At 46.6% G+C, this 23,778-nt stretch overlaps 1 protein-coding gene across 6 annotated transcripts in view; it reads left to right on the forward strand.

The window, feature by feature from the left end:
• Myt1 (myelin transcription factor 1) overlaps positions 1 to 23,778 on the forward strand; it is a 95,781-nt gene that overhangs the window by 33,869 nt on the left and 38,134 nt on the right. For 5 of the 6 annotated variants that reach the window (XM_045157189.1, XM_045157185.1, XM_045157188.1 and 2 more), the window contains exons 3-13: positions 816 to 870; positions 1,596 to 1,626; positions 5,651 to 5,713; positions 8,931 to 9,178; positions 11,579 to 12,496; positions 14,944 to 15,078; positions 15,622 to 15,712; positions 16,881 to 16,994; positions 19,719 to 19,933; positions 21,339 to 21,463; positions 21,983 to 22,252. In XM_045157189.1, the coding sequence (XP_045013124.1) occupies positions 816 to 870; positions 1,596 to 1,626; positions 5,651 to 5,713; positions 8,931 to 9,178; positions 11,579 to 12,496; positions 14,944 to 15,078; positions 15,622 to 15,712; positions 16,881 to 16,994; positions 19,719 to 19,933; positions 21,339 to 21,463; positions 21,983 to 22,252 (2,265 nt within the window). The remainder of the gene's footprint in view (positions 1 to 815; positions 871 to 1,595; positions 1,627 to 5,650; positions 5,714 to 8,930; positions 9,179 to 11,578; positions 12,497 to 14,943; positions 15,079 to 15,621; positions 15,713 to 16,880; positions 16,995 to 19,718; positions 19,934 to 21,338; positions 21,464 to 21,982; positions 22,253 to 23,778) is intronic. The other variant, XM_004669533.2, reaches the window with a different exon arrangement.

Genomic DNA, 23,778 nt, shown 5'->3' on the forward strand with positions numbered 1-23,778 from the left:
CATAAATCTGTGTGGCTTTTTTTTGGGTAGATATGAACCAGAAGCAATGGTGGTTGAGTGTCAAGGAGGTATGGATAAGATATAGATGTTGGTGGTCTCTACCAGCAGTACCTTCTTATACCCTCCTAACCTGCTGTGCCTGCTTTTGGTCCCAGTCTTGTTATTCTGTGTTGCAGACAATCTGTCACCATCAAAGTTTGAGTCAGAAAATGTCCAGATGTCCCTCATGGTTCTAGATGTGGGATGTGCTGGCCAGAGCTGCTGCTGCTGCTGCTGCTGCTTTTCTTTTTTTGCTTTTTCTTTTAATTAAAAAATTTTTTGTTTTATTTATTTATTTGATAGTGCATGTACACACATGTGTGCAAGAGAAAGCGAGAGAGAGAGAGAGAGAGAGAGAGAGAGAGAAGAGAATGGGCATGTCAGGGCTTCCAGCCACTGCAAACGAACTATAGACATGTGTGCCCCCTTGTGCATCTGGCTAATGTGGGTCCTGGGGAATTGAGCCTCGAACCGGGTTCCTTAGGCTTCACAGGCAAGCACTTAACCACTAAGCCATCTCTCCAGCCCCTCTTTTTTTTAAAAATAAATTTTGTTTTATTTATTTATTTAAGAGCGACAGAGAGAGAGGTGGGGGAGGGGGCAGAGAGAAAGAGAAAGAGATTGTGTTTTGCTTTTTTGAAGTAGGGTCTCACTCTAGCCCAGAATGTAGTCTCAGGGTAGCTCCAAACTCAGCCTCCTAAGTGCTGGGATTAAAGGTGTGCACCACCACGCCTGGCTCAGAGTTTCTTAATATTGTGATTATTTTTTGCTTGCAGATGAGCTTAGAAAATGATGACAAACGAGCTCGCACACGGTCTAAGGCCCTCCGAGGTAAGCACCAGCCCAGTCTAGCCTGGTCTCCATCCTTACCAGCTTCCTTTTCTGGAACCACTGATGCTATTCTGCCCAATAGTTCTCTTCAAGAGTATAAGTCCCACCATAATGTCCAGCTACCTGGTAGCCTTTTGCTCATGCTGGGAAGGAGAGGCTGAGGCCCTGCTCACTCTATTAATATTGATCTTCAACTACTTGGCCATCTCCCCTACCTGAGGCTTCTTCTTTTTCCTTAAAGCATGTCAAGGAGCTCTGAGTATCTGAGAGGTACCTGTACTGGTTGGACCCCTGCACATTTTATGGCTGGTGCCCATCACTGTGGCTAGCCACATGTCTTTTGGTCGTGGTTTCTGTGCAGGTTGTCTAGTGGGCAATGTCTCCTACTAAAAGCTGATATCTATCTGCAATTAGAGAAAGAGATATCACACTGGGCTTAGGGGCTGAGAGAAGATCAGGTCTGGCTCTGTAAATTGTGGAGGGAAGGAGGGTATCTAGAGCCCATATGGGACTGATGAGTAGCTCCCTCCACTGACTTTGGAAGATATACCCAGAGGTCAGCAAAGGGTAGGCACTGGAGGAGCAGTTTAGAACTCACTAGGCTTGTTTTCCTTGTTCTTGGCTAGCTCTCAGCTCTTTCATTTGGTTTACACTCTTAGGGAAATATGACTTTTCAATTATAAGTCCCATGTGTTCTTCCCTGTTTTTCTTTTTCTCTTACTCAGGACTCTCAGAGACCACAGGTACAGACCTCAGGTAAGAAAGTTTTCCTTTTAGCACCAGGCACTGCCCACTACATTCTTACCTGTGACTTTGGAGATGTCTTACATGTCCTCCACAAGCCCATTTTATCTTTCTATATATTTGCCTCTTTCTCTCTCTGTCTGTCTGTAACTCTCAAATAAATAAATTAATTAAAAAGAATTGAAGGAAGAGTGACTCTTCAAATGGGCTTTGCCTGTTTCTCAATGTTTTGAGAGACTGGGCCCGCACAAGTGAGGGAATCTGTAGGTATACACATTTGCATTACTCTGTGATCTAAACCTTGTTTCTTGCTACTAGTGGATATCTCTGGATAAACTAGGAGAAAATGTGTAAGTGTGTAGTGTTCTAGCAAAAATTTCTTCTGCAATTCTCCTCTTTCCTATTTCTCCTCTTCCACACTTTCTTTTGTGCAGTGCTAGTTACCAAACCAGGGTCTAACTCATACTAGGCAAGGTGTTCTATAACTGGCTACACTACCAGTACTACTATTCTTAATTTTTGAAAAAAAAATGCTTAGAGAAAAGTGAAAAAGATTATATCAAGGAATCAACCCATGTGCGCAAACAGTGCCAATCATTCCTGTATCCACATATTTGCTGACCACAGCTCCATGTTAGAGATTTCCTGCATATGTGCCCCTCACACTGACTGACTGGATTCAGGTTGTGGTGAGAGGATTTATGCCTCATTGGAACACTGTTTTCTCCCTCAAAATGCCTGTTTACCATGGCATTATGGCTCTGGTCAGACAAGCAGACAGAACCTCTGTTCACATGGAGCTCACACATGATGTGGATGCCAGAATACGCAGTGTGGACCACAGAGTGCTCACAGAGTTGTGGTCTGAGAGAAGAACACCAGTGGAAATCATGACATTAGGTAAACTCACTTAGGTGCAGCCCTATGCTCAGGATTCTTCATGAATGATCTCACAGCTTGTAATGTCACTACCCTTGGACCCCACCCCTCCATGACTTAAGCAGAACTCTTGCAAGAATGCTTGTTCTTTGGGAGGTATCAGGGTGATTATTATGAAGTGAGCATGGGGAGAGGGGAGCTTAGACTAGAATAATCAAGACCCTAAGATGCCTCTCAGCACTCCATTAATTTCTTGTGCCTTGAATTTAACACTAATTCCCAGAAGAAGACATGGACTTGTTGGTTTCCCTTAGTACCTTTCCAAGAACTGACATATATCACAAGGTGCATTTTGGTGGGGTCCACTCTTCTGAGGCAAGAGTTTAGGGTGGTTGAGGTCATTGTCTTAGAGATACATCCCTGGACTGTAAGGGCCATCCCCAAATGCACCCTTCAGCTCATCCTTCCTCCTCTGTGGTCCTTCCTCCTTGAGCCACCACCAGAGGACAGGTCAGCACAGAGCTTGCCCCTCCATGGGTGGGAAGGGAGCCAGTCCCTTCAGAGTAGTAGTCAGATGTGGCTCCAACCTAGGACTTGGTCTCACTTCCAACTTGAGTTCTTGGATGTCTAAGGTTTGTTTAGGTGCTTCAAAACTGCATCCAAAATGCTTGCTGGGAGGTGGTCATCAGCTAGAGCCTTAGCTCCTCAATGGCTGTTTCTTTGTGTGTCTGCACTTGACCTCAGTCAATGGGAACCAATAATGGGGAATTCAGGGGGTCAGAAGGACTTGCTCTTGAGTGATTATGAGCACACACAAGTACCCGTGTCCATCTATGTGGACCTGTGACTGCCTGTGAGCACTTATGACCATCTATGAGCTCCTATGAATACCCTTGAGTGCCTGTGACTGCCTGTGAGTACCTATAAATGTCACAAGAGCCTATAACTGACTATGAGCACCCATGAGCACCTGTGTGCACCTATGAGCACACATGGGCATTGAGTGGTAAGAGAGGGATCACTTTGAATCTGCTTTGGGTAGAGGAGACTCAGAAGGACTGGGTCTAAGCTACTTCTAAAGGTTGCCAAATATTTACCCCATGCCTGGCCCTAGGAGTATAGAGGCACTAGTAGCTCATATATGCTCGTGAGTGCTCAGTATACTCTAAGTATTCATGTATTTAAAAGGGGTAAATAGATGCTCACATGTGCATAGGAGCACTTGTGCTCATGGAGTTTTTTTTTTTTTGTGCTTATAGATGACTCTGTAAGGCTCAAGGGTGATGTCTGTTAGCATTACAGCCTATGGGAACCCAGGCTAGGTCTCATGTTACTCTGATTTTTCCTCTGCTGCTGGCCCTAAGGGATTTCCAGCTTCCTGCCCCAGATTGGCTTTGCCAGCTCAATACACTTGATCTAAGAGCTAGATACCACTCCCTCAGAGTGTGGATGGGAAAATGCAGGCCCAACTCACAGGGGACCAGAATTCTTCTAAGTAAGGCAGAGAAGTTACTTTGGAGCAGGTGACTTGGGGGTAGTACCAGTGCCCCCATATGCTTCCACAACAGCTGACATCTAATTGCCTGATTAACTCAGTGATTAATCAACTAATTGTGACCTCAACTTCAAATCCTCAACAAGGAGCTTGCTGAGAAAAGTCTCAAAGCTTGTTCTTGAGAGAGTGAAAATAAGTATAGGACTGGATTTCATACTAGACTAGCCAGAGGCAACAGCAATTTCCATCTGCAAAAGAACTCCTGTAAAATCTCGCTCTACCTTTTGCTTCTCCTCTCCTTCTGCCCTACCACATTCCTCCCTTCTCTACCTCTCTCTTTACACATTAAAGACCAGCAACCATGGTAGCCCATGGGGAGGGTACTTTTGAAGCTCTCCTCCCCTATGGCTTCTGCTAAGGTTGGTGGACTGGGACTCAGTTCTGCAGATGGTCAGCAAATTTGGCTTTATGGCCAGTTGGGCCTCTACTGTTGGCAGGCAAGCCATGGTCAACCCACTGGAAGTCCTCAGGGGTGTCTGGACAGAGGTGGAATGGATCCTGCCCTGGGTCCCAGGAATCACACTCCCTTTTCCAACTTCCTTCCTTTTAAGGCCATGTTTTAAGAGAGTTCATCCTAATCTCAGGCAGGCACTCAGACCCACCATGGCAGTCCTATTAGAAACAGGTGCTCTGTTCTCAGCAGATGGCTCAGTTCCTTCATAGGGAGCTCAGGTTTGACATTCTCCCCCTTTCAGGTGGCCTCATAGTTTACATCTTACTGGTTCATAGTACTACAAGTTAGTGGTAGCTTCTTGCAACCCACAGGAGCCTGAGCCATGGTGGACCCTAGACTCCTATGCTACATAGGCCTCAACATAGCTGAGGGTTCCTGTGGGCCTTTGGCCCCACAACCATGGCTAGGCAGTGTGGTCAGCATTAGTGCTCATGACTGGAAGTTTTCAGAGGCTCCCACTGGTTTGGTCATGTTGGTGGCAAAAGGTGAGTCTTATGAGTCTTACTTTCATCCTTTTGTACTTGTCAGCCTGAGGGTGGAATGCATTGCCCTTCTCAGCACAGTTGGCAAGTTCTCTTCCAGGCAAGGTAGGCAGTTCACTGGACCTACTGGCTTCCCTTCCTATATAGAAGCTGTAGTGGAGTGGGGTCTCTCCCACTATCCATGTTTTTTGACTTGGCCTATGTAGAGCACTCCCTGACTGGAAGCTACAGTATAGTTTTCCAGGAAGGGAACAGACTGCTGCCCTCAATATCACAGAATCAGTGATGGACTTAGTGAAGTACAACTGCTATCTGGACTTGGGCCAAACAAGTAGTGAGTTCCCTTTAGAGAGGGATAGTATGTCCCCAAGCCTCTAGAAGTCTGATAGTAGCTGATAGAATGCCTGCCATGGGAAAATGAAGCTGTCCAGTTAAAACCCTTGTTCTTGTATATACAGATATTTAATTAAACACATTAATAAATCTGTAATGAGCCACTCATTTATTTAAATGGTCAATTTTTTCACTATTTTTTTAGCAAACTTCCAATGTCCATCTTGAGATGAGCCATTTTGAGATTATTTTCTGCTTCCTAGAGTGGGGTTGTATAGGCACTAAGATTCAGGTTATATTGTCAAAGGTGACCTTTCCTGCTTGTCTCACCAGCTGTCCCACTCCAGGATGCACAGGCTCAGGACATGTCCGGGGCAAGTACTCCAGGCATCGAAGGTAAGAGGCTCTTCAAAGGTTATCAGAAGCTCCCAGGAAGGAGGTTTGTGTACTCTTTCCTTGCTCTGGATACTTTTATGTATTAAAAATTCTTCCATTTCTGAGCTAGAGAGAGCTTAGCTGTTAAAGGTGCTTGCTTGCAAGTCTTGATGACCAGGGTTTAATTCCCTAATACTTACATGTGGTAGTATGGCCCCATAGACTAAGGCTTTTTTTTTTTTTTTTTTTAAGGAAGGAAGGGTTTATTTCAGCTTGAGAAACATAAGCGTGCATGCGCATGCATGCACACACATGCACACATGCCCACACGCACACATACAGAATGAATGAGAGTGGGTTGCTAGGGTCTCTAGCCACTGCAAACGAACTCCAGGTGCATGTACTATTTTATGCATCTGGTTTTACATGGGTACTTGGGAATTGAACCTGGGTCATTAGGCTTTGCAGGCAAGTGCCTTAACTGATGAGCCATCTCTCCAGCCCAACTAAGGCATTTTTGACTAAATTTCCAATTTGAGCTTCTAGCAGTCAGATCTTTGCTACAGGGAGCTTGTCACTGGGGGGTGGATCGTGGAGTCCAGCCTTAAGATGTGTGAAGAGAAGTTTAAAGCTCTTGTTATTCATGTTTGCTCGTGTTGATGTTTGCTGGCTGTTTGGTGGTATTTCTGTGTTTGGATCTATGGAAATGAGCCAGCTTCCTCTGCCATTGATGGTGTTCCCTTGGATTTTATAAGCCTGAAATAAACCCCTTTCCTCATATAAGCTGCTTTTGGTAGGTGTTTGTCCAGCAACAACGAGTTGACTGCAACCATAAATTGGTACTAGGAGTGGGGTTGTTGCTGTGATGAATTTGACTGTATAGATTTTGGTCTTTTGGAACTTGTATGCTGGAGGAATGTGGAAGGACTTGGTACTTGTGACTGAAGAAGCCTTAGAAAGTGGTAAGCCAAATTTTATGGGCTATTCTGGTGAGAGTTTGAAAATGCTAAATGCAGAGAGAATTGTAGACTGTGAAGGTTTGGCTTGTGAACTTTCAAAGGGGGAGAAGAGGCAGCAGAGAACTTTGTTGGAACTGGGCCATTGACATAAAGGCTAGCTGCATTCTTCTGCCCATGCCCACAGAATTTGTTCAAGGTTAAACCTAAAACTAATGGACTTATGTGCTTAGTGAAATATATAGAACAGAAAGACAAGAAGGATATATGGTTTATCACAGGAAAAATTAAAGCAACTTTAAAGTTATTGGTACAGAGACTGGTTTTAGGTTATTGAAGGTTTTGCAGTTGTTAAATAATTTACCACAATTAAGGGTAGATCAACTGCTTTGTACTGGGACAATAGAAAAGATGTCTGAGGGTGAAATCCACCCAGGAAATACTCAATGAGTAGGAATACATTTTTATTTTTTGGTTTTTCAAGGTAGGATCTCACTGTAGCTCAGGCTGACCTGGAATTTACTATGTAGTCTCAGGGTTGCATTGAAACAAATTCATTTAAAAAATAATTTTATTTATTTATGTGTGTGTGTGAGAGAGAGTGGGGGGGGGGGGAGAGAGAAAGAGAGAATGGGCATGCCAGGGCCTCAAGATGCTACAAATGAATTCCAGATGCATGTGCCACCTGTGCATCTGGCTTATGTGGATCCTGGGGAATCAAACCTGGGTTCTTTGGCTTTGTAAGCAAGTGCCTTGACCACTAATCCATCTCTCCAGCCATTTTCCAGACATTTTTGATTAAATTTGCTACTTAATCTCCTAGCAGGCGAGAGGGGGGGGGGAGGGCGGGAGGGGGGATAGGGAGAGGGAGAGAAAGGTGGGGGAGAGAGAGAATGGGTACACTAAGGCCCCTGTTACAAGGGGTATATAACTGGGGGGTGGATCTTGAGTCCAGCTCTAAGGCATCTGGAGAAAAGTTTGAAGCTCTGGCTGTTACTGATTCCTGGTGTTGGTGTTTGCTGGCTATTTGGTGGTGTCTTTCTGATTGTATCTGTGGAAATGAGCCAGCTTTTTCTGCCATTGATGGTGTTCCCCTGTATTTTATAAGCTTGAAATAAACCCCGTTTTTCCTACAATCTGCTTTTGGTCAGGTGTTTGTCCAGCAATGAGTAGCTGACATATAAAGTAATATACACAAAGTAGTACATGTGCCTAGAGTTGGTTTCATTGGCAGGAGGCTTATACTCACTTTCTATCTCTCTGTTTGTCCCTCTCTCTCTCAAATAAATAAATAAAATATATTTTAAAAAATCTCCAATTTTTGGGCTGGAGAGATGGCTTAGTGCACTTAAGGCACTTGCCTGTGAAGCCTAATGACCCATGCTCAACTCTCCAGGTCCCATGTAAGCCAGATGCACAAGGTGATGTACGCATGCAAGGTCACACATGTGCACAAGGTGGTGCAAGCATCTAAAGTTAGATTACAATGACTGGAGATCCTGGTGTGCCAATATTCTCTTGTTCTCTTTCTCTCTTGCATAAACAAAGGTTCAGTCTGCTGGGCTTGCCTCAAAAAAAATCTTCCATTTTTGTCTATAGTTCTGGGGCCAGGTTAATCTGACCCTTCTAAGTCCTACTGTCCTCTCATTGACTTCTGTTCTTATGGTGCCTTCACTGAGATAAGCCTGGTGGGGAAAATGAGGGATAGTTGATGGCCTGTCCTTGGTACATTGGTCTTCCCAGCAGGACTGCTGCAGAGCCTGGATATGTTTGTATGGCATAGTTTAGAGCAGGCCTGGTGTACACTGGGGAGACAATGTGAACTACTGCTGAAGTTGTTAGTGTGGTTATTTACTGTAGTCAGCTTGACCTTAGGTGTCTCCAGAGACTGTAGTGTCATATTCCTAGGGTATGTGTAGGTGTGGAAGTCTGGGGGTGAAGAAGGAAAAGCCCAGAGTGGGGGCAAATCAGCTAAGATCAGCTTGAGGTATGTGTGCTATAGTGGCTAGATCTGAAGAATGGCAGAGAGGAGCAGTCAGTCCAGGCTGGTGGGAGCCAATAGGATCAGAGTCCTCACTCTAGGTATGGACTTGGACCACTATAGTATAATTTAAAACGCAAACAGGAATTTTCAAATGTGTATAATTAGATGTAAACATTTAAATGCATCAGTTTTGTGCTTCCATCTGAGGGCAGCTACAGAGGGAAAGACTCTTCGAATGACTTCCCAGACCTTTTGTGAAGCTGGCCTGGCTTTTGGCATCACTCACTGTCCCTTCCAGTTTACAGAGCTGCCCTCTGGCCAAGAAGAGGAAGATGGAGGGTGCTGAGGCCGAACACCTGGTGTCCAAGAGGAAGTCGCACCCCCTGAGACTAGCTTTGGATGAGGGCTACCGCATGGACAGCGATGGCAGTGAGGACGCTGAGGTGAAGGACGCCTCTGTTTCAGATGAATCAGAAGGACCTCTGGAGGAGGCTGAGGCTGAGATGTCAGGACAGGAGGAGATTCATCGCCCTGAGCCAGCTGAAGGTGCTATGTTGCTCTTTCTCCTCTGAATAAAGGCTGCTTAGTGTGGCCTTGGAGAATTGCAGCCTGTGAGTAGGGAGGGAGCTCAGCTGAGTGGGGAAAGCTGTCCTGAGAACAAGGCATGTCTTGTCCTGACATGTACCACTTCCTGGAAGAGTGGCTTGCCCAGGACATTGGGGGCTGTGATGTGTGTGAACACTATGCTCAGGGGAGAAATGGGAAGGCGGACCTGGGCATGGGGCTCATGTGCCCATTCACTCATACAATAGTGTAGTGTGTATTTCTAAGGCATATCTGCATGCATGTGAGAAAGACAGATGATGTGAGCTATGTCTCTGTCTGTGAGGGGCTCATAGAAACCACCCTGCTTGGCCCTCTGAGAGCTCACTGGGCCGGGTCTGCTTGGCCCAAAGACACTAAGGGCAGGTGCTGAGGAAGCACCTCAGGTTGGGTTGAATCAGGAAATGAAGGGCTTAGTGGGGCCTTTGAAAGTGGGGTGCCTATGAAAACTGAGAGGGAAAGGAGGGTGGCTAAGGGATCCTTGCCCTCCCAAGCTTTTATTTTTTTCTTTTTGTTTTTCAAGGTAGGGTCTTGCTGTAGCCCAGGCTGACCTGGAATTCACTATGTAGTCTCTGGGTGGCCTCAAACTCACGGCAATCCTCCTACCTCTTCCTCTTGAATGTTGGAATTGAAGGCATGTGCCAATGTGCCTGGCTCCTCCCCAGCTTTTGAAGTCAGCTGACTTTGAATGACTGAGATGAGTTTTTGCCTTTTTTCTAAAGCAATTCAGGCTGAACTTCCACTGAACACACAGCTCATGAAACTAAGCTTGAGCTTGAGCTCCAGGTGGAAAAGACCTCATTCTACCTGCTCCTTAGGACACCACGTGGCAGTGCTGGGAGCACTGGTTCATAAATCCCTCAGAGCCAGTGTACAGTGAGCATACCATAGTTCTTGTGCTTAAAAGGCTTAAATTTGGGCCCATTAAAACTATAAATGCAGGAAGGGAGGAGGGTACTTAATAGGTTGATATTGTATATATGTAAGCACAATGATTGTTATGGGGAGGTAATATGATGGAGAATGGAATTTCAAAGGAGAAAGTGGGGGGGGGAGGGAGAGAATTAACATGGGATTTTTTTTTATAATCATGGAAAATGCTAATGAAAATTAAAAAAAAACCTATAAATGCTAGGCTAGGCATGGTGGCACACTTGGGATGTTGAGGTAGGAGGACTGCTATGAGTTCAAGGCCTCCCTGTGACTACAGAGTGAATTCCAGGTCAGCCTGGGTTAGAGTGAGACCCTACCTCAAAAAAAATATCATACACACACACACACACACACACACACACACACACACACACACATATTTATATACTTTTTTATTTTTGGTTTTTCAAGGTAGGGTCTCACTCTAGTCCATGTTGACATGAAATTCACTCTGTAGTCATAGGGTGGCCTTGAACTCATGGTGATCCTCCCGTCTCTGCCTCCCAAGTGCTGGAATTAAAGGCATGCACCACCACACCTGGCTTATATATACTTTTAAATTAGGGAAAAAACTTTAAAATTTTTGATTCTCTCTTTGGATTCTATACATAAAATCCAGGTCTACTTGATTTGAGAAAGTACATGATGGATCAGGAGCAATAATTGAAAACTACTAAAATAGCTTTCAATTTTAAAGACTTCCTCACATAATAGATTCTCCATTTTTTTTGAGACACGGTCTCACTCTAGTGGAAACTCACTCTGCATCCCAGGATGACTTCACTTTTTATTTATTTATTTGACAGAGAAAGAGGGAGAAAGAGAGTGAGAGAATGGGTGGGTGCACCAGGGCCTCTAGCCACTACAAACAAACTCCAGATGCATGCACCCCCTTGTGAATCTGGCTTACATGGGTCCTGGGGAATCAAACCTGGGTCCTTTGGCTTTTCAGGCAAATGCCTTAACTGCTAATCCATCCCTCCAGCCCCAATTTTAAAAATTTAACTTTATTTGAGATGGGGGGAGAGAGAGAGAGAGAGAGAGAGAGAGAGAGAGAGAGAGAGAGAGAACGAGAGAGCATATCAGGGCCTCTTGGCTCTGCAAACAAACTCCAGACACATGCACCACCTTGTGCATTTGGCTTACATGGGACCTGGAGAATTGAACTTGGTTCATTAGGCTTCATAGACAAGCCCCTTAACTGTTAAGCCACCTTTTCAGCCCTCTCCATGGTTTTTGGATCCAGGCAGAGGGCTGACAGAAATGGTTATACCTCATTCCAATGTCTACTGGGCTAGTTTTGAGGGTGGACAGTGGGGTAGGATGGAGGATGGTCTACTATTGAAAGCAGAGTCCTGAAGACATCCCCCACACTCTTCTAGCCACCATGGTATTTCTGGTTTTATGCAGGAAAGAGCCCCATCAAGCCTCATTTTGGATCTAACCCTACCAGCAGTACCTCTGGCTCTTCCAAGGGTGGGTACAGCAGCTACCAGGGAATCATTGCAACTTCCCTTCTAAACCTCGGTCAAATTGCTGAAGAGACCCTGGTTGGGGAAGACTCACTTTCAGTGGAAAAACCTGTTCCAACCATTGTGCACAGGCTACAGGAGGAAACTACAGTGGGGGCCACCAGTGATGAGGGTGAAAAGGACCTCTTTATCCAGCCAGAGGATGTAGAAGAGGTCATTGAAGTCACTAGTGAGCATTCACAGGAGCTATGTCCCCAGTCCCTGGACCATGTGGTGGTCAGTGAGGAGTCAAGTGAACAGAAAGGTATCCTGGGTCATGAAGAGGAGGAAGAGGATGATAATGATGAGGAGGAGGAAGAAGAGGAGGAAGAAGAAGAAGAGGTGGAGGAGGAAGAGGAAGAAGAAGAGGAGGAAGAGGATGAGGAAGAAGAAGAGGAGGAGGAAGAGGAGGAAGAGGAGGAGGAGGAGGAGGAGGAGGTGGAAGCAGCTCCTGATATGGTTTTTGGGGAAGACAGTTCCCATACTTCTGCCCAGAAGGCCCCTGAGCCTCAGCACCCAGAACCACCCAGTCCCAAGCCTGAGTACTCTGTCATTGTGGAGGTCCGTTCTGATGATGACAAGGATGAGGATGTACACTCCCAGAAGTCAACAGTCACAGATGAGTCAGAGATGTATGACATGATGACTCGTGGTAACCTTGGCCTTTTGGAGCAGGCCATTGCCCTGAAGGCTGAGCAGGTGCGTGCTGTCTGTGAGCCAGGCTGCCCACCTGCAGAACAGGGCCAGCTGGGCCCAAGTGAGCCAGGGAAGGTGGCAAAGACCCTGGACACAGTGAGGAAGAGCTGTTACAGCAAAGGTAGGTTAAAATGGCCTACACAACTCACTCACCTTTTTTCCCATCAGCAAGATTATCAGCCTCTGCCAGGCATGGTGGCGCATGCCTTTAATCCCAGCACTTGGGAGACAGAGGTAGGAGGATCACCATGAGTTGGAGGCTACCCTGAGACTACAGAGTTAATTCCAGGTCAGCCTGAACCAGAGTGAGACCCTACCTTGAAAAAAAAAAAAAGATTTTCAGCCTCACTGAGGGTGCAGATGGAGGCTAAGGAGAGGTACAGCTGGAGGCTGGAGTGCAAGGAAAACAGAAAAGTAGATGAGGACAAATACACCCAAGATTGGGGTAAAAGTCAGAGAAAATAGGCTCATGCAGATTCAAATAGGGTGGTCTAAAGAGTGGCATGAAGCTGAGATGTGTGAGAAGGGGCGAGGTGGTGGTGGGGGGTGGGGATGGGAAGGAGAGCTGGAGGATAGGTGATCCAGCCTCTTATGCTACTTAACTTGTCCCTGCCACTCTGGCCTAAACTTGTGGCAGGAATTGTGTAATAACAGAAACTGGCACTTGATTGGTCTTAGCCTGTAAAGCTATTTCTAAGGCCATGTCTAAGACCCTCCTTGTGGTGCTGGGAGTCTCAGGCAAATTTGAGGGATGTTAGTCTGTCCTCTGCTTCTCTGAAGGGAATAGTGTCCTGCTAGCCCTGCATTTTTACCTGGATTTGACACTATAGTGTGCAAGGTGTAGGGGCAACATTCCTTTGTCTAACCTAGTGGCTGATGTCCAGGGGAGGGTGTTCAGGCTAGGTTGTTTGGAGATGTTTGGGTTTGGACTGGTGTGGGGAGAGAGGATGGAGACTAGAGGTCAGATTTGAGGGCAGACCCTGAGAACATGGTATAGTCATCAATGTCAAGTGGATCTGCAGGACAGACTGGCCATAAACTGCTATCTACCCATCTCAAGTCCCTCCTTGGTACAGAGCAGGGGTCTAGGGCTGCTCCTTAAGGGATCCAGCCTCACAATACTAGAGGGCTGGGCCTTTGATGGGTCAACTCTGACCTAGGCATCCATAGACCTGATGCTTCTATTCTAATGTTATGAGCTGCCCTTACTCTAGTCTCTTCTTTTCCTGGTCCAGGTCAGGATGCTTTCTCTGAATGGATCATGTGACCCTCCACAGTCTTCTCCCAGGAAGGTTAGCTGACACTAGGGAGGGGGCAGCTGAGGAAAGAAGCAGGAGTGAGGGTGACTCAGGCACTAGAGCCAAGAACCAAGAAGGCAGGATACACATATGGGAGAGGAAGGCACACCTGGGTCTTCGAGGAGACACTGGATGGAGATTTAGCTCAGGGGACCCCAGTCAGGAGCTTGGAGACATGGGAACACACTTTTTTGGGAATGCCTATGCCTGTATGGCAAGCTCAGGGTCAAATACTGAGGTGATAAAGTTGGGCACATGGTTTCAGGGTGAAGTGGACATGAAGAATGGCTCTCAAGGATATACCCTTCAGGATGACAGTCTGTGATAGCCACTTAGGGGACCAGATTTAGGCCAGTATTGTCAGGCTCAGGCATGGGGCCACTAGCATCAGGATGCATAGGTTTAAAGTAAGACATACTTGGGCCAGGCATGGGGCCTGAGTTTGTTAGGCTTTGGGTTCCTCAATAAGAAAAGGCTTTGATGGAACATTGAGTGACAAATATCTTGAGCTTAGGTATTTGAGGGACTTCTACCTGTGGATAGACATTGGGACTCAGGTGCACAGTGTTTGAAATTCAGGGCTAGATTTAGAGGGCATGGCTCAGGGGGGCAGCAGACAGTGCCTCCAGTTTGTGGGAACATATATGTGTTGATGTGTGGAGGGAAAGACAATGGGACTAATTGGAGGACACAGGCAAGCATTAGACCCTGATTTGGAGTCACTCAAGACAACCCTGCTATTTGGATGAGTGGAAGTCTGACTTCTCGCTCATTTAAACTTGGAGGCCACCCTTTCCTTTGGAGTGCCCATCTGTGTTCAGAGGATTCTTCATTTCTTTCTGATTCCCATACTTGATAGTGGCCTGTAGAGACCAGGTGAGGTGAGCAACTGAGATTTGGGATTTAAATTTTGGCCCAGGTGTTTATTAGTTACATATCCTTGGACGTCACTTAACCTATGATCTCATTTTGTCAAATCTCAAGGATACCTTGTGGTTGGGATATTGACAGATGTCTTCCCCTTCAAGGTATCCACACTGCCCACATTGTGGCCACCAGCTGTGTCAGCCACATGCTATAAGGGGAGGGAGGAGCACTTCTTCCCACTGAAGAAGATGCTGTACTATCTAGCCTCTGCATTTCTAGGGTTCCTGGGCAGACACATTTCCATTGCTCTGGACAGTCATAATAGGACAGGAGCTGTTCCCATTCCTCTTTCTCATACCTTTTATTTATCCTAGCTCTACATGATGTGTCTTATTTGTTATAGATCCTTCCAGAGCCGAGAAGCGAGAGATCAAGTGCCCGACACCTGGCTGTGATGGTACTGGCCATGTTACTGGGTTGTATCCTCATCACAGAAGCCTGTCTGGCTGTCCCCACAAAGACAGGATTCCTCCAGAAAGTGAGTAGCTCCATACAGTTAGCCTGCAACCTGAAGCTCAGGTTCCAGTGATGGGAGATGGGTCCAACACTTACCCAAAACTGCTTAACCCTAAACCTGAACCCGGAAGTCATGAGTCATGGGATAGCCCAATCAGATGTCCACCTAGAGAGCCTGGACCAGAATGTTAGAGCTAGAAGACTAGACAGACACAAACTGTGGAAAGGGATAACTGTGTCCACTGAGCTGGGCAGGTGGAGGCCTTCACACTGTTGCCTCTATACCACAAAATCTCAGGAAGTAGATGTATGTCTTTACTTTTAGGCTAGAAGCAGAGACTGTGAAAATTAAGTTCAGAGTTATATAATAGAAAAAGATATAGTCTAATTTCTGCCCTAGGAAGCAGGGTCCAGGTGGAAGGGACATGCTTGACTAGGTTGGATCAGGTTCAGGATGCTGTGGCATTTCTGCCTACATGGCTGCAGTCTCCTGCAACCTCTTTGGGCTGTTTTTCTCTATGCCCATGCCTATACTCACCATCTGCTCTCCACTGTTCTTTTGTAGTCTTGGCCATGCATGAGAATGTGCTGAAGTGCCCCACTCCTGGCTGCACGGGCCAAGGCCATGTGAACAGCAACCGCAACACACACAGAAGGTAGTGGGTTGAGTTGGGCCATGGTGGGGAATCAGGGCTGGGCCCACAGTATGTGTCACTGCCTGGGCCTTAAGTCCTTACCTGGAATGGCCTCTGGATAAACACAGAGCCCTTGAGTGATGCCCACTCCCTTGCCTGGGCAGGTGGCAGTTAGAGGGCCAGTCATTCTTTGGTGTTACTGCCCATATCCTGTGAACTGAGGTAAGCATATGAATCGTCTATGCCCTTGTGATGACAGCCAGTAGTATCTTTCCCATTTTTGGGAAATGTCTGCACACTAGAAACTCCTCATGTATAGAAGGAAAAATTTGGACATTAATGGGAACCTCAGTGACCAGGGCTGCTCAGTGATTGGACTGCTCCAAGGAGTTGCTGAGTGAGAGCAGATGGACATTGGACTTCCAGGTCATTGTCCAGATTTAAGTTTTGGCTTATCTTCCTACATAAGAGAGGACCACATCTCAGTTTTACTTGGAGAGCTACAGATGGTGAGCTCTACAGGATGTACCTGGGCCTCAGTAGGTACACAGTCAGCTGGAAGGAGTGCCAGAGCTTTAGAGTCTGCTTTGTTGGAAGAGAGGCCAAGTTTCCTACTGGTGTGACAATGCTACCCCCATGGACCAGGATCTGGTGCCTGACCTCACACTGTACCCTGTTCTGATATATAAAGCTGTTCCATCCTTATCTTTGGGGAGCATTTTTCTGGGGTGGGGTGGTGTCCTTCAGGGGCAGTGTCCAAGTTGTGATCTGAGTGTGGCCCTTGGTTTCCCTGAGTTAGCATGCAGAACATGACCTAGAGATGGTTTCAGAATCCAGCTCTGGTTATTGGAAAGGAAGAAGAGGGAGATGAGTGCTGACCCTGGCACCTAACCTATGCAGCATAGTCTCCTTTGCCCACAGTTTGTAGGCTTTTAGGGTACATTTTATCTTTCTGTGTCACTGGCTTAGAATTTTCCAAAACAGAAATGGCCCGGGCAGCTTGTCCTCTGGGGCCTCAGGACAGAGCCAGAAGGAAACCCTGTTCTGTAGGAATATCTGGCTCTGGGCCTTATGCTTCTGGAGCTCTTGTGTCTGAATGATGCTGCTCCCAGAATCACACGTCTGGCTACCTGGGATAGGCCTGGCCTAGAGGAGAAGGCTCAGATGTCTCTCCTTTTCCTTCCTCTAGTTTGTCTGGGTGTCCCATTGCTGCCGCTGAAAAATTAGCCAAATCTCATGAGAAGCAGCAGCCGCAGACAGGAGATCCTTCCAAGAATAGCTCCAATTCAGATCGGATCCTCAGGTGGGTGAGATGAGCCGCAGAACTGAAGGGACTACCTCCAAATGCCTGCAGGGGCCCCAGTGTCAGGGCTGTATGGTGTGCATACATCTTTTGGCACATAGAACAGTTGCTTATTTTCCACACTCACCAAAGCCTCAGCCAAGGTACAAACAGCTGCCTGGTTTAGTCACAGGCTGCTCTGCCTTACTTTCCCCTAAGACATGTAATATGGTCAGTGAGATTATTCAGGGTCCATGTTTGGAGACAACAGACTGCATCATCTGAGGGCCTTGCTATGCAGGAAGTACCTGGCTAGCTCCATCTGTTTCCCCATCTCAGGAAAGACCCTATATCAGGGGAGGGAGGGCATAGGACTTCATCCTTAGAGTGCTGCCTCCTGTGTGGCAGTGAGTATCTGAGATATCAGCAGGCATGGGTGCATGTAGGTGTGTGCATGTCTGCATGCCATATTGTGTATATACATCCATAAGAATATCTTCATATGTGTGTGCAAGTGCGTGTGTGTGTACGCATGTGTTGATGTATTCTCTCTCATTGAGGGGTCTTCTGAAAAAGGTATTAAAATATCTAATTAGTGCCTTTCCATTAACATGACCCTTGGGAAGTGGGTATCACAAATAAAGCCAGAGACTCAGAGACATGTCCAAACTACACCTCCTGGCCAGCTTGTTTTCAGAGGCTTCTTTGAAGTCAGATACAGTTCTCTGCTGGGGGAGGCGAGTGAATCCCTGGATCATGAGGTGCCACTGACTGGGAAGACATTTCCACTCACTGCCCTCACTCATAGGACACCCAAGATCCCCATTTCTCTGAGAGTCTAGAACTCACATCACCCTGATTCTTGGCCCCCTGTTCCATATCTCTCTTCTCTTACTGAGTTTGGGAGTTAGGATGACATGCCCAGCAAACCAATCCTTGCTTGGCCAACATAATCTCTACCGCAGTTCTCTTTCTTGGCTGCCCACCTTGGCTGCACCACACTTGGCTTTTTCCTGGCCTGTTCCACATGGACCCTTGGAAGGTGTGGAGCCACGCATCAAATCTCTGGGGGACAGAGATTCACCATCATTATCTATGGAGCCCTTGTGTCCCATCCATTGCCTTGGGCATCCCATCTGGCATAGTGTTCCATCTTATTTGCTTTTCCTCCCAGCTTCCTGTTAGTTCTATTTGATCTTTTCCCTACATTGATCTAAGTCACTGATAAAACATCTGAACAGGTCTGACTATGAGCAGGTTAAGGCCAGGGAGGGAGCAGGCCCCCAACTACATAAGCTGTGTTTCCTAGAATTTTAATCTGTTTGTCTATCTATGAAGGTTGGGCAACAAACAGAAGTTACTCATGAAACTTAAGTGTCATTCTGCCTTCTAGGCCATGGTGAGCATTTGCCCATCTTTAGCAATGGCAGAGGGACACAGGAGGCCTCCTATTAGACTATTAATTCTGCCTGGCCCACATGTTTGCAATCCTAGTGTGGGATATGGGGATAGACTTTAGAAAGCTTTATTGGTGTTTTATGACCCCATGTCTGTAGCTCCTGGGTATACCTTGTCCAAGGGAGCCACTAATCAATAACTCACCGAGTTTAGTGGTGCACACCTTTAATCCTAGCTCTCAGGTGGTAGAGGTAGGAGGATCACTCTAAGTTTGAGGTCAATCTGGGACTACAGAGTGAGTTCCAGATCAGTCTGGGCTAGAGTGAGACCCAACCTTGAAGAAAAAACAAAACAAAACAATCTCTCCTTGTCTGTAATGGATGGCCTTGCTCTGGCAACTTTTCCAGGGGTTATTAAGCCAGTATCCAGTCTAGGTCCCTTCCCTTCTTGGGCTAGGGGCCCATTTTACACCTCTTGCTACTGTGTACTCTTCCCCAGCCCATCAGAATGGACTTTATATTGTATTTCCAGATTGCTGGTTCTCTCCTCAGGCTACACTTACATTCTTTTTTATTTTATTTTATTTTTTGTTCATTTTTATTTATTTATTTGAGAGTGACAGAGAGAGAAAGAGAGAGAGAGAGAATGAGAGAATGGGTGCGCCAGGGCTTCCAGCCACTGCAAATGAACTCCAGACACGTGCACCCCCTTGTGCATCTGGCTAACATGGGTCCTGGAGAATCGAGCCTCGAACTGGGGTCCTTAGACTTCATAGGCAAGTGCTTAACTGCTAAGCCATCTCTTCAGCCCTACACTTACATTCTTATAGTACCTAGCTCTCAAAGACTCTCCCCATCACTTCCAAATTCCACTGATCACTGAAGCCATTCCTTATACACAGGAACAAAGAGAACTAGAGCATTTGCTAGGGCCCCTTTCCTCTCCCTTCTTCTCTTCTTCTGAGCCTCTTATTCAGAATCTTTCATGGGTTGTATAGCTGAACTATTGGAAACATGCTCTCCTAAGTTCCAAGGAAAATCTGAGGCTTGTTTCTCTCATTAATGCTGCCATCATGAGGACATGCTAATATTTCTTTAAGGTTCCTATTGCTTCTTCATTGTTCACAATCCTTCCTAATATTGATTACAGGCCTATTCATCCTTGGAGGTGGAATTCTCACCACCCTTTAGGGGCAGGGTATGGAGGAGAGCCTCCCTGGGTCTTCCTTATCACTTGGGCTGGCTGCATGGGGTCATTACCTGAGCCATTGGAAGGGATGAGAGAAGGATAGCATGGGGTCTATGGATCCCACCCTCACAGACTCTGCATCTCTGTCTCATACCCCAGGCCCATGTGCTTTGTGAAACAGCTTGAGGTTCCTCCTTATGGGAGCTACAGGCCCAATGTGGCTCCAACCACACCCAGGGCTAACTTGGCCAAGGAGCTGGAGAAGTTCTCCAAAGTCACCTTTGACTACGCAAGTTTTGATGCTCAGGTTTTTGGCAAACGTATGCTTGCCCCAAAGATTCAGACCAGCGAAACCTCACCCAAAGCCTTCCAATGTAAGTTGGGGAGAATTGTTCTTGTTTCTCCTCTCACATGATTCTTGAGAGGGATAGTGGGGGAGGGATCCTCTGGGGAGCTAAAAGGGACAGGGTGTGGACCTGAGGCCTCACCCTGTCTTTAGCTGCCCCAGTGGGCACAACTGTGGTTTCCTTGGTGCCTGCATCTCACCTACATTCACCTTGAGTCTTTATGTATTTCCTAATTATTTATGAAGCAAAACACAAGTCTGTTATGAGTGTACATGTCCATAGGATTGACAATCATTTCACTGATGTGATCTACTATGGAGTGCCCCCTCCCAGTACAGTAGTGGAATGTCCATTCCTACCATTGCCTTTACATAAAGTTCAACTATGGGAATGGGCAGGAAGCTGCTTGGTTTCCTGAACTAGGACCATATTACTGGAAACAATATTGTCAAAGATATCAGCAACATACTTTAGGGACAATTGTACTGATAAGAGTCATTCCTGGAAGTCTTCTAGAACAATTTTCCTTGTCTTTTCTTGCCACTTACTAAACCCTAGGAAATGCATGTGAAATAGAAAAACACCCAGTACACTGGAGGAATCAGGAAAGGCACCTCCTAGTGGATGTTGTCAGATCCAACACTGGCAAGGATGAGTTTTCTACCTGTTAGAATTATAGTTAGGGTCAGTGGCCCCTGGGATGAGTCTTTTCCTGACTCCAGCAGACTCTGCTGGTCAGAAAGAATTCCAGATGTTATAGGCACATTTACCTGCTTAGACAGAGGCTTCAATATCCATTGGGAAAGGGCTTAGAATGAACCTTCCATATATATATGTCTTTCTAGAAATGCCAGTTAATAAGACTATCACTGCAGCATAGATACTTGAAAAGATAACACTTCCAAATTCTAACACCTTCATTTGTGGTATCTTAATCATGCCTATGTTGCTTTATTAAGGTAGCAACTATTACTGGGGATACAAAGCCAGCAGAGGTACAGGAACACCTTTTGATAAGATTCTACAGAATTTCCCATATTCTAAACACTCATCCTATTTACAGAATCCTTTAGCATCTCTGAGCATTTCCTGATGAGAAAGTTATTTTTATTTGAAATTATCCAATATGCTGGAGTGTCTTCACAGGATTTTGCTCTTTCTGCCCAAATTTTGGACAAGCTAAAAATAAGATGCTTCCTTAATAGTGGAGAAAAGAATGGTGGGAAGGTTGTGTATGAGAACATGAAAGAGGGCCCATATTACTGTGGTTATGTCCTGCCCCTACCCCCATCTGTGTTCCTACTCATCTGCCACCTCTGTCCTAGTCTGTGTCAGCCTAGGGTATTTGGTTTTAGAACCCCAAAAGCACCTCCTCTAGGTGCAGCCCCCCCATCCCTGTGGTTATATGAGAATACTTCACCCTCTTCTGCAGGCTTCGACTACTCACATGATGCCGAGGCTGCACATATGGCTGCCACTGCCATCCTGAACCTCTCCACCCGCTGTTGGGAGATGCCTGAGAACCTCAGCACTAAGCCACAGGACCTCCCCACCAAGGTAGGCATGCCTTCTGGGCCCTTCAGGGAGGGGAGAGTGGGTGGAGTTTGCAGTGAGGCCAAGTGTTCCTGGCATCAGCTGCTGTCAGGAACAGCTGGGGCCTAGTTGGTTTTCTGATTCTTACCTTTTGCCTCCATGGTCATAGCTTGGATGACTAAAAAGGATGGATGGGTGGCCCTGAGAACCCAGTGTCTATGCCATGTTCCATGTACCCTGTGATAGCTGATAGGAACTGATATGTTTTAGGCCAAGGACCTGTTCTCATTCAAGCTTTCAGTATGCTTCAAGGGGCTCACTTCTTTCTTTGTAGAGGTTAGAGGGATTGTAAGGATCCTTCACATACAGTCAGGATGTGGCACTGGCTCTTTCCTCTTGGCTGCTGTCTATTCTAGTCACTGTATTTTCTCCCATGGGAATCTGTGATCTGGGCTTTCTGGAACTCTGATGAAAATGCACAAGAAGGCACTTTCAGGAAGGGGTTGGGCTCTCCAACTATATTTTTCACCTTTGCTTTTGCAGACTGTGGACATTGAAGTAGATGAAAATGGAACTCTGGACTTGAGCATGCACAAACATCGCAAACGTGAAAATGCATTCCCTAGTAGCAGCAGCTGCAGCAGTAGCCCTGGTGTCAAGTCTCCTGACATCTCGCAGCGCCAGAGCAGCACCAGTGCTCCCAGCAGCTCTATGACCTCGCCCCAGTCCAGCCAGGCCTCCCGCCAGGATGACTGGGACAGGCCCCTAGACTATACGAAGCCCAGCCGCCTGCGAGAGGAAGAACCTGAGGAGGTGAGTGGCAGGGCCCAGGGTTGAATGTGGTCTGGCAGCTGCTTGAAGTGCTGCTTTGAACTCTACTTGCTTTTCTAGATACCTCCTCTTTGAGGGCTTTAGGCAGAGCCTGTAGGATCCTTCCCTTTGCACACAGGACCCTTCACTTTCAGGGTGGAACTTCAAGGCACAGCCCTCTAGGAGGGGTTTTACCGTAAGACTATGCTCAGACTTGTTATATCAAGAGAGGGCTGGTCAACAGGCCCATCTCAGGGGGTAACACTTGGGGGCATCTCTGGCACTTGGGTGAGACCAAAGAGATGTCCCCATAGATCTTTCCCTCACCTTCTTTCTCCTCAGTCCAGGGTCTGTTCTTTTCACCAGCACCAATTGCCCAAGGAGTACTGAGGCGGGGGCAAAGCATATCCAGTCTAAACCCACCCCCACCTCACCTAAAACTGTGAGCAAAAAGTAATAGAAGCTTCACCCCCCAGCTCCTCCCCCTTTTGCAGGATTTGCCATTTGTAGCTTCTCCCATTCTACCTCCTAGACCTCATGGCTGTCACTCACCTCCTGTGACACCACTGCACAACTGGGAGAGGGTGTGACCCCCCCATCCATTCTGTGGTTTCTGTATGGTCAGCCATTCCAGAAGCCTAACTGGGAGGGTGCACAGCCCCTCCACATGGACTCTTTCTGCTTGATAATGTAGCAATCCTGGCCACCACCTGAACACTGTTCTGTTCAGGGTTGGTCAGGCTGGAGAGATGGCTCAGCTGCTTAAGGTGCTTTCTTGCAAGGGCTGACAGCTTGGATTGATTCCTTAGCACCCATGTAAAGCCAGATGCACAAAGTGGAACATGCATCTGGAGTTTGTATGTAGGGGCAGGAGGCCCCTGTGTGCCCATACTCTCTCTTTGCCTGTCTCTTTCTGTCTATCTATCTGTCTGTCTCTCTCTCTGTCAAGAAAATAAGTAAAAATATTAAAAAAAAAAAAAGCCAGGCATGGTAGCACATACCTTTCATCCCAGAGCTTGGAAGGTAGAGGTAGAAGGATCGCTGTGAGTTTGAGGCCAGCCTGGGACTACATAGTATATGTGTGTTAGGTCAACCTGGGCTAGAGTGGGACCCTACCTCAAAAAAAAAAAAAACAAAAACAAAACAGTTAAAAAAAAGAGGAGGCTGATCTTCCCACCACTGCAGAGAAGGGTGATCAGTACCAGTGTGGGTGTTTCAAGGACATAGTGGATGAGAGGGGTATATTTCATATCCCCTGGGATGATTTTGGAAAAGGTCATATTATCTTAGTTTTGTGAGCCTTCTACAAATAGGTGCAGTATACTTGCTGTCAAGATAGAGGTTTAGGGCTAGAGAAATGGCTCAGCAGTTGGGGTGCTTGCCTGTAAAGCCTAAGGTTTCATTCCCCAGTATCCAAGTAAGCCAGATGCACAAGGTGGCACATGGGTCTGGAGTTCATTTGCAGTGGCTGGAACATACATTCTCTCTATCTGCCTCTTTCTCTCTCTCAAATATATATACGTAGACAG

This window comes from Jaculus jaculus, chromosome 8 (assembly GCF_020740685.1).
Source record: "Jaculus jaculus isolate mJacJac1 chromosome 8, mJacJac1.mat.Y.cur, whole genome shotgun sequence".
NCBI classification, from domain to species: domain Eukaryota; kingdom Metazoa; phylum Chordata; class Mammalia; order Rodentia; family Dipodidae; genus Jaculus; species Jaculus jaculus.